Here is a 10,092-nt window from a genome sequence, read left to right as displayed (position 1 = left end):
AAGCAATAGAGAGAAAAAGAAGAAATATTAACACAAGTTGTTCCTAATAAACATTCAACATGCTTCAACAGTTCTCTAAAAAAAACCTAATCAACAGAATTTCTTTTTTGTAATTCCTTTTTTTTTTTTTTTTTGTTAACTTAATTTGGCTCTCTGAAATAAAAATGAGCGCCCAACCATCCCTGACGTATAAACAACTTTGAACCAGGGCAGGAAGGCGGTCAGGGTTTTCGGAGAGCCAGAGCCAGAGTCCGAAGGGCTTCATCAGGGTTGTCTGCGGTAGTCAGTCATTGGAAAGGGCCAAACGGAGGAGCCAGTCAGGGATCTCAGGATGTGGTCATGGAAGATGGGTCGTTCCACATGGCCGCCACGTCTCTGAACCTGAAGGGGATCATTGGAAAGTAAGCAATCATTTCTCTTTTTCCTACAAGCTGCCTGCATTTCACCACAAATTGGGGCAAGCGTAAAGTGATTTTTGTATCGTTTTTCAGTTTTCTGTATTATCATGCAGGTGCATATATCCACATCTGTACTTGTCTCGGATTGCCAGACCTTCCTCCACAGCGCTGCTTAGGAGGGTCTGGCTAGTCCACACAGCATTCCGGGATGCATTTCTTTCTGCATGCATCTGATGCATTTCAGTCGTCTTGGGCAGCACTAAGCGCCGGACGAAGCAACGGTGCCGCAGCAAAATAGCCTCAGGAATTTTGGTGGAACATGTGTACGTTCAAAGGTTGTTTTAGTCGTGCAACAGAAAACTCAGATTGGACAGATAGTCTAGCTAGCTGTCTGGATTTACCCTGCAGAGATCTGAGGAACAGTTAACCATAGTCCTCAACGGAAGGTGACGGACATCCGGCCCAAAAGAGTGACATCCGGCGGAATTTCTGGCGACAACGGAGCAATCCCGGAAATGGAATGTCGTGGATATAGACTACATCTTTACAAGGTTTCCCTTGTTTCCATTTGACAGTTTTACTTCAACAGTCATTAAGCTCTGACCTTGCATTGATGAGGTACTGGGCCAGGCTGATGTTGGCGGGGGTCCCTGTGATGGTGATCTGGCGCTCCGATGACCCTTCCATAGCGTTAGCAATTTTGATCTGCGCCCCAGACATCTGACGGATCTCGTTGATTTTGGTTCCCTGGCGTCCGATTATGCAGCCTATTAGCTGGGAAGAAAATGGGAATGGGACTTAGGATGGCCAGAATATATGGAAGACACATTTTGATCTGATGCTATATTCGACTGGACTCGCTATGATGCATGTGAGTACAGGCCAGTCATTGTCAGCCATTCAACTTTAATACTCCTGACTTTGGTCCAACAAGTCTTTCCCATTAAGGACATTCACTTTACAAAGCCAACTGCCTTTGGCTGTACTTTATCCCTGCTGTGGAGAAGAAGATCTCAATCGTTGCAGCTGATCTGCTGTCAGATTGTATTGTGGAAGCTTCAACAGGAAGCCACGTTTAAAGATAATCAACCAGAGTTTTTGACATTGTGGTCCAACATTTGTGAGTTTGTGCTTCGATAGAAGTTAGTTCCCGACCAGTGTTGTGCTTTGTTTCTGTTCTATGCAGCTATTTGGGGAATTTATTTATAATTTAACCAATCATTTAAGAATTCATCATTCTAATCTCTCTGTGAATATACTTAAATATTCAAGAAGGCGTTTGTAGATAATGTGATTGCAATGTCCCATTGACCTTTATGGATTTTCTGACAAGTTTGCTGTCATGTTTTGAAATAAGTGTTTTACTTTCAGTCACATTATATTGCCAGTGGCAGAGAGAAATTGGCACAAAGTGCTGAATGTGTGTGCCAGTTTATCTGCAATAGTGTCGACAATGTTCTCTTTGAATACTTGTGGTTTGCTGGAGGCAAAATGAAGCCTGTTATCCTTTAAAAAAAGGACGCCATGTCAGTTTTTGAACGACAAAGCTTTCATTTTGGATAAAGGTGTTTGCAGTTTTGTTTAGATTGAATGCTTGCCAGGGAAAATGAAACCTGACAGCAAAAAGCACTCACAAGCAGACATTTTAGACATGACAAATGTACTCACATCATTGGGAATGGTGAGTTCATGAGTACTGGCCTGGTTACTGGCATCCAGACCTGCTGCTGGACACAGGGCGCAGACAGGAAGAGGAGGGAAGGAAGAGGACATAAAATAGAGTTTGGCACATTGAGGGCGTGAACAGCATTGATGAACTGAAGTCCTGGAGTGTTTTCATTTCCTGGCTATTGACCAGTAGCATTTCTGATTCATTGGGAAGTGTGGCTCAGCAGAGCCTACACTCTAAACAACTTGTCTATACAACTCCTATCACCTGACAAGTTGAATTCTGCTCTACGATCTGAGGCAATTGCATCATTTAAAAAAAGGATAGGCTACTAAGGGAACACCAAAGAACAAAAGAAACCTCAACATCAACAAGAGCAGACCACCAGCAGGCCATGTCAATGGCAGTGCACCACAGAGACCATTAGGAGGAGTACGACAAGAAGAAGAAAAAGAGTAAGGACAGAGACAGGAAAAGAAGAGAGAGAGAGAGAAAAAAGGAGGTAGAGAATGTGTTTGTCTCTACAGGTAAAAACGAAAGAAGGAGCTTTGGTAAAGAGGGTTGTCGTGTAGGTGGGTACGTACCGGGGAAGGCAGGGGTGGTCTGTCCGAGGGGGGTAAAGGGGGTTTGCTGCATAGCCAACTGGTGGAGCTTGCTCAACTGCTGAGGGGGGGAGGAGGAGGACAGCAGAGCTATGAGGTCATCGTTAAAAACCAACCTTGCGCACACGCACGCACACACAGACACGCACACAGGTCTGTCGGAAATTTTACAAAAGTAGAGAGAGGATCTGAGGAGAAGTAACAGCACAGACAGGTGATGGACAAAGACCATGAGAAAGAAAGAAGAGAAGAAGCTCATAGAGGACTTGGCCTGAGACTGAAGCGATGGATGTTGGTGGATAGAATGTACCGGTGAAAGTGCATTCTGTTTTTACGCCCCTAAACTGTGGAACTCCTTGCCTTTTGGATATTAGAATGGAAAGCTCTTTCTGTATTTAAAAAAAAAAAAATTATATGGCTTTTAATTTGGAGTAATGTTGTAATACCATTATTTTATAAAATCATTGGTTTTTATATCATTTTTAGCCCAATTATGGTTGCTAAGCTGCGATTGGTCAATTGGTAATGTGACCAAATTGGTTGGTTTGGGATATATGGGTGCGATCATTGCTTTATTGCGGTCAGCTTTTATTCACTTTGTGCAGTTTGAAGACACAAAACTTCCTTTTATAAGCTAATACATCACAGTGAAGATGTGATTGTGTAGCGGTTTAACATTGTGACATTGTGAAGGAGAGAACTTTTTTTTTAAACTCCCCCCTATAAAGGTCAACTCATCTTAAATCAGCCACCAAAGCAGATTTTTAGTCATTTTTTTTATTCCCGTTCGTCTTCTGCGTCTGATTTTGAATGAAATGCTTTTTGTCAACTGACATTTAAAGTCTTGAATGTCAGAATGCATTTTAAAACTCCAACAGTTTTTTTTTTTTAATAGTTCCAGCTGCATTACTATAAGGCTGTAACCATAGAAATAAAATGTTCTGATAGAGTATCTTTTTCAAGCAGGTTCCAATTGATGGTTATATCATATTAAAATAAATTGAAGCCACCAGGCCAAGCCCCATGAGGTTTAATGCCAAACAAAGGGCAGGGAGGCAAGAGTCAAAAAAGTTAGAAGATACAGGAATTGCATATCAGAAAAAAAGCTGTATTAATATTATCAATTAATATTAATATGGGTGGAAAGAGTAAAGAGCCTGCGACTCAGAGAGACAGAATGATGGAGAGTGCAGTGTTGACTGGGTTAGCACTCACGTCTGGATGTGGGATGGCGTACTGTCCTTGAATGGTATAGGCCTGCAAACATGAGAAGAACGTGTCGTTATCTCGTTACATCATCGGAACAAGCCAACAAAAATACTCATGTAATTACATAAAACAGAACATATACTGTATAAATACATTTTTGATGAGGTAAAACTATTCACTGTACAAAAAAATGTATTAAAACTTGATTCATTTCTACAACACAAGCACTCTACAGACATGACATAACGGGAATATCATGCACTACGGACGCCGTCATGTCCTCCTGCTATTCATCAATCAGATCCAGTTGAACTAAAGTAATAAGGGACAACTCAGACAGCGGGGAGGGTGTGGGGGAAACCAGAGGAGCGGCCCTGAGAGGAGTAATAAGACTTCACCTATTGGATGTGTGGGTTATGGGGGCCACAGCGGTCAGAACTGAGTTTAATTTCACTTTATCAGCCAAGACGGAAACCAGAGCTAGATTGTAACTGGGAACAAAAACATGTCGTATCTCTGATCTCTCTGAATCTCTCCAGATTTAGGTATTTTTTTGCTCCCTCAATGTCTCATGTAGAATTTCAATATAAATGAATAAAAGTAAAACTGTTTTGGCTAACCCACAGCTTTCCTGTTTATTGATGCGAATACTAGTTTAGTTTACTGTGATTACTCATATATTCTTGGTAAATGGATAATCCTAGCGCTACTGTATATGGTAACAAGAAGCATGCTAGTGGTTGTCAAATATAGAGCTGAAGCAAATATCACCCAATTTTATAATGAATTTGTTGATTATAAAGTCATATATAAACCACAATGCCAAGATTCTTTTTCCAGCTGATTTGTTATGTGACAGTAAGCAGAATATTTTGGGGGTTTTAGCATGTTTTAAAAGTGATTTTTCAAACTTTAAAGCTACTTAGGGGAAACGTAAATCGTAAAATGTCGATTCATTGGTTTTCAACTGTGAATATAGCTGAATTTCTTAGTTTTACATGACAGTAAAATCTTAAACTTTTTGTTCTGTTGGTCAAACGAGCATTTACAAAATTGTGATTGGCATTTCTTTATACTGACTATCCGTAGACCAATTAATTAATTAATAAAATAATGAGCATATTAATTGATAATAAAAAACAATATTTTGACAGCTGCAATGTAGCCAAATATTAGGATGAGGACAAGGCTTGGAGTGGATGTGAGTCGCTGTTCTTTAATGGTGGGGTTAAATGTATAACTGTCTCCATCTCCTCTGCACATTAGCCTCAGTGGATCCCCTGTCATTCACATCCAGTCCACTAGTTGCCCCTCCTGAGTTTTTGAGCCTTATGTTTGCACACCTGCTTCCCTTTATTCTCTGCTGCCATGTGTTCACCTGTTGCTCTACTGCCTGGCTCAGTTTTCATATTCTTGCTGTGTAAGTCAATTTACCTCAACATGATCAGGATGTCATGTCTGTTTTTGGACCCAGGATTAAGTTGAACAGATGTATTGGTTCAGGTATTCTTCCAAAATCATGGTTATTTCTGTCTTGGTAAGTGAGCTAGCATGATGGCAGACCAATATCATGAATTCCAATGTTATGAATGAATAAATAAATAGAAAGCCATTCACAAGTAACTTTATTTCAGCTGTCTGTTTAGACTGGTTTTAGAGCTTTTCTTTATTTTGACTTGAGTTCCTAAAAGTAAGTGGTTGTGTTTTTGTCCATTTAGGAATATCGAGTCCCAGCAAAGCGGAACACAAGGACACCACCCTTGTTCTCATCAATTATTAGGTAAGTTGGCCAAATTCCCCATTCTCTGTTAATGACTAATGCCGTTTATCCCAGTTCTGGTTGGAGTGGCCGCAGGTGATGGGTGACAGTGAGGGCACAGTAAACAGCAGTGATGGTTTCATGCTAGTAAGGGGGGGGGGGGCAGTGAGGACGGGAGGAAAAGTGAAAAAACCTGGTGCAACACTAACAGGCAGTGGCTGGTGCTGCAGTAAGAGGCTGAGGTTGGCTGTGGACGCCCCCAGTGGGTCTGCTCTTACCTGGCCACCTGAAAAAATGACAGGGGTGGAGGCAGGCTTGGGGCGGTAGGGGATGGTGGCACCTTTCGGTGGGGACTGAGGAGAGCAAAGGAGAGAGTGGGGGGAAGAAGAAGAAGAAGAAAGGGTGAGATGTGGACAGAGTGTTAGAACAGAAAGAGAGAAAGAAAAGAAGTTGCACAAAGTGAAACCAAGAGGGACAGTGCCTTAGGGAAGACGACCTGTGACACCCACACAAAAGTGCTCTTCGCTGTGTGTTCATGCTGACATAGAACGTCCAAATCGTGGTTCAGTGCCCAACTAAACTTGGATTTACCTGGAACATCACTTTCAACTGGATAATGATGACTCTACATACTGTGTTTTACATTTTTTGAAGTCCACATTCGAGAGACTTACAGTCATGTCACATATCCCCTAGTATCCATGGCTGGTGCCATCATGAAGGCCCAATGGAGAACTGGCTGTGCAGATAGTTAAAATTAATGGTGCAAGAAAAAGAGAGACAACTACAAAGTGTGTAGCCCTTTGATTCAAAGCATTATGACTTGCATGTTAAGGAGAGTCAGCTGAGGTAACAAACAGTTGAGTTTAGGCTTTATTTTACCCTGCAAAATAGAATCCTAATTGTTTGACATGTACCTAGTGTCAGCTTTGTTACTGTAGATAGCTGGGAATCGTGTTTGCAGCAACATAATGAAGGGCAGCTTTCCAGATTTACAAACCAAGACATTAAAACATAAAAAACAATCAAATGCAGCAGTTATTAAATTATATTCACAGAAGATAAAACAGAAATTGGTATTATATAATCAGAGAGCCCTTGAGTCCTCAAACTTTTAGCTGTAATCCTTAAGATTTTCAAAACGTCAAACTCAGCTGTAATGTTAGTCTGTAAAAAAATAAACGGTATCATAGTATTTATAATGTGTATTATTTACTAGTGTCTGGGCCCCTATACACAGGCTTCAAAAAGCTTACCAGGGTGTCCCATTTTATCAATATGCATTATGTCTTATGATTGTACATGGCTCATGGCATGATGGACAATTGACTGCCTTCTTTATTAAATCCATGTTTGTATGTGTAAGTTTGTTTGGGTGAAAGTATTATAACTGTAGACAAACTACTGTATCTTCCATACAAACATATGTTCAGTGTAAATAAATGTTTCCTTCATGTTCCCCCTCCCTTCCAGTCCATACTGTACCTCAAGCATCACCACACATATCTGTTTGACACACTGGATGATGGCTTCGGGGGCCCCTGAGATCGTCACTGCTCTCTCGGTGGAGTTGGGGAGCATGTCACCCGCAACCTGGACCTGAGCACCTGTGGACTAAAGGTGAGAATGTTTATTAAATGAGGAAATATAAATAAAGCATATGTACGGTGGCCGAGATGGTTCAACACGAATGCAAAAGCTACAACACGAATGTATTAGTGTTGTAGAGGATAGAGGAAGGCTTTACCTCTCTCATTTCTTTGATTTTTGAGCCTCCCTTGCCAATGAGGGAGCCACACTGGCTGGCCGGGACAACGAGCCTCAGGGTTACAGGGGGTTTACTGGTGGCTGGACTGTTGCTCATAGAGTTGATTATATCCTGAGGGGAGGAACGACCAAGTGTTATCAGACAAATGCATCAGCGGTTGGTTGTGTAGTTTTGGCCTTGGAGAAATCAACCTTCATGTGTCAGAAGAAAGTGTAGAAAACTCTATGTTTATACAGCGTAGTTTTGCTACTTTTACCAAAGTAAAGGTTGTGATTCTTTTTATATTTTGTCATTTACTCTGTCAGCTGTGCATAAATACTTTTAAGTGCATACATGTCAGTTTTCAATGCTTTAAGTTTTAAAATAAATTTTAAATATTGAATCTGGCATTTTTACTGCTGCAATGAATGGCTGTCACCTTGGTAAAAAAAAGTTTTATTCAGTAATCATATAATAATCTGTAATACCAGATGGATGGATGTATTTAAATAAAGAAAACATTGTTTAGAACACTATGATAGATATAAAGTCTTTATTGATGTAGTTGTCAACCACTTTAACTTATTCCTGTGAAGCGTCTAACTGGATGCTGGTGTATAAACATAATGAAGGACAATATGTAATGTTTTAATTGTATAAAATGTATCTGAAAATATTGGACATCATTGTCAGCAGTTTATATACTGCTTTGAAATTATAAATGAGGGGTTAAGTAGAGTAAATCTGGAAATGAAATCATATACACACTCATCCCTTGCACAGGTTCATGTGTAGTGTTTCGGAGACTCTTTGGTTTGGACCGACTGTACACGCCCTGATACAGCACCCAAATCAAAACACAGTATTGGCCCACTTTCAAAGGGTGCTGCAAGGTTAGATCAGCACATTTCTGTCCTACATAACGGTGCCAAGCCTGCTTTGTATTCCATTTAGAGAGACGAGTCGGTACAGACACTAAAGCATACCGGTGGTGGGATGTAACGAAGTACTCAAGTCCTGCACTTAAGATCAAATTTAAAGTACCTGTACTGTCCTTGAGTATTTGTGTTCATGCCACTTTATACGTTCTATATACTTACTTTATACACTTCTACTTTAATGTAAAAAAGCAAAAGATTTCATGGTTTCTGCTTTTTTAATTCATTTTTAATCATTTTGAAGTCGGGACTATTAGTTGGAAAAAAACATTGTGAAGGTGTCAATATATTCAGAAATGTTATCAGTCGAATCAATTTAATGGAGAAAAAATCAGCAGGTTACTCCATAAGGCTCCTGGTTTACTGTGTACCTCTAAAGTTCAATATCAGCTTACATAAAGGAAAGGATAATTATGGTTATATTTTATTGTCAACAAATCCCACGAAAAAAACCACAATGTGTTAGTCAGTCTCTCAGTACTTTCTGACTTCTCTACTCTGTCGCTATTGGCTCCTACGGTAGATGTAAATCTACAATTTAATACAAGTCACAGTTGGACTCTCAGCAAAGAGTACTTTTAATACTTTTAAGTATATTTTCACATTGTGGTGTTAGTAATTTTACTTAAGTAAAGGATCTAATCTATGGTGTATAAATGATGAATATTATACCTCCTCGAACTTGTAGGCTATCATGGCAAAGGCCTTGAAAATAGCATCTGTTGGCCCGGTGATTGTGACTATGCGTTCAGGGCAATTCCCCTCTGAGATGTTGATACGGGCACCACTCTGTAGGGCAAAAAAACATGATTATGAGACCCAAAACACGTATTAGGAGTGTTAACAATAATACATTATTTGCAGAAAAGTTCTACTTACGTCTTCTCGCATTTTCTTCACCGTTTCTCCTTTCTGGAAGTAAAGAAAAACATTAATCTGTATTTCCCACAGGCGTTAGGATGCTTTACATGGTCTGCTTGTTGTGTCTGTGATATATACCTTTCCTATGATGCTTCCAACCTCCTGCAGGAAACACAGACAAACAATATTAGGTGTTTGTTTTTTTGCCACAGGGGGCATTGTAATGATTTATTGTCTTCTGACAGAATGAAATAAAAGCAAAAGCAAAACAAAAGTAGCAGGAGCCGCGAAACCTTGTTTTTGTGTTTTTGGTACCTTGCCGTGCATCAGCAGCCTGATGGTGAGGGTCACATTCAGTCCACCTTCTGATTGGACCTTAATGGGCTCCATGTCGGGATTGGATGTGAAGGAAGGGGCGTGGTCACGTGAGAGAGGAGTTCAAGGGTCAACGCGAGTGTGATGGTGGGAGTCAGCCAACCGGTCACCTGCCAGATAAGAAAGATAAAGACACACGCCGGCTGAGATTAGCCTGCTTTTAATCTTCAATTTAAGATGGTTAGCAACGAAAATATAGTGTGGTACTTTATTTGCAGGATACTCTGTGTTTACCCTGGCTTTGAAGAAGACTTGGGTGTGCATATTTTATGTCTTTGTGGGATTTTGTCTTTTTGATAATTTTTGTTTTCTTTGGGGTTGTTTTGGATCTGTGTTTTGCATCTTTTTTTGACATCATTTTGGACCGTTATTATCACCATATCTGTGTCAAAACGTTGGAAAAGCTAGAGCAGATAATAAATAACACTCAAAAAGCTTAAAGACAAAACCTAAAGCCAAAAGAGTCCAACTACAATCATTAGATCTGGGAAAAGTCTTTAAGTTACATTCATTCTGCTTAGGTGCTGCCCTAAA

The 10,092-nt window shown here is 40.2% G+C and overlaps 1 protein-coding gene across 5 annotated transcripts; it reads right to left on the bottom strand.

Moving 5' to 3' along the window:
- Positions 1–326: 326 nt before the first annotated feature.
- On the bottom strand, positions 327–9,573 carry LOC144512762 (poly(rC)-binding protein 3-like). 5 transcript variants are annotated; one of them, XM_078243677.1, is made up of 12 exons: positions 9,499–9,573; positions 9,322–9,345; positions 9,202–9,234; positions 8,995–9,111; positions 7,385–7,516; positions 7,123–7,251; positions 5,847–5,990; positions 3,885–3,926; positions 2,652–2,730; positions 2,067–2,119; positions 1,003–1,172; positions 327–381 (listed from the first exon to the last, which is right to left on the bottom strand). In XM_078243677.1, the coding sequence occupies exons 1-12, from the start codon at positions 9,571–9,573 to the stop codon at positions 327–329; spliced, it is 1,053 nt and encodes a 350-aa protein (XP_078099803.1). The 5 variants fall into 5 exon arrangements, with proteins under 5 accessions (XP_078099803.1, XP_078099804.1, XP_078099805.1 ...); XM_078243678.1 differs by having other exon boundaries at positions 2,652–2,727; XM_078243679.1 differs by having other exon boundaries at positions 5,916–5,990.
- Between the last annotated feature and the right edge of the window lie 519 nt (positions 9,574–10,092).

Source organism: Sander vitreus, chromosome 24 (genome assembly GCF_031162955.1).
Source record: "Sander vitreus isolate 19-12246 chromosome 24, sanVit1, whole genome shotgun sequence".
Lineage (NCBI taxonomy): Eukaryota > Metazoa > Chordata > Actinopteri > Perciformes > Percidae > Sander > Sander vitreus.
Note: the sequence above shows the minus strand (reverse complement) of the source record. Positions and strands in the feature narration are given on the sequence as shown.

What these genes read in the sequence shown, in the direction of transcription:
- LOC144512762 (XM_078243677.1), bottom strand. Translation starts at nt 9,573, where the DNA reads ATGGAGCCCATTAAGGTCCAATCAGAAGGTGGACTGAATGTGACCCTC. An exon ending in TATGTGTGGTGATGCTTGAG is followed by an intron (nt 5,991 to 7,122) that starts GTACAGTATGGA and finishes TGCTCTCCTCAG; the next exon opens with TCCCCACCGAAAGGTGCCAC. An exon ending in GACCACCCCTGCCTTCCCCG is followed by an intron (nt 2,120 to 2,651) that starts GTACGTACCCAC and finishes GTCCAGCAGCAG; the next exon opens with GTCTGGATGCCAGTAACCAG.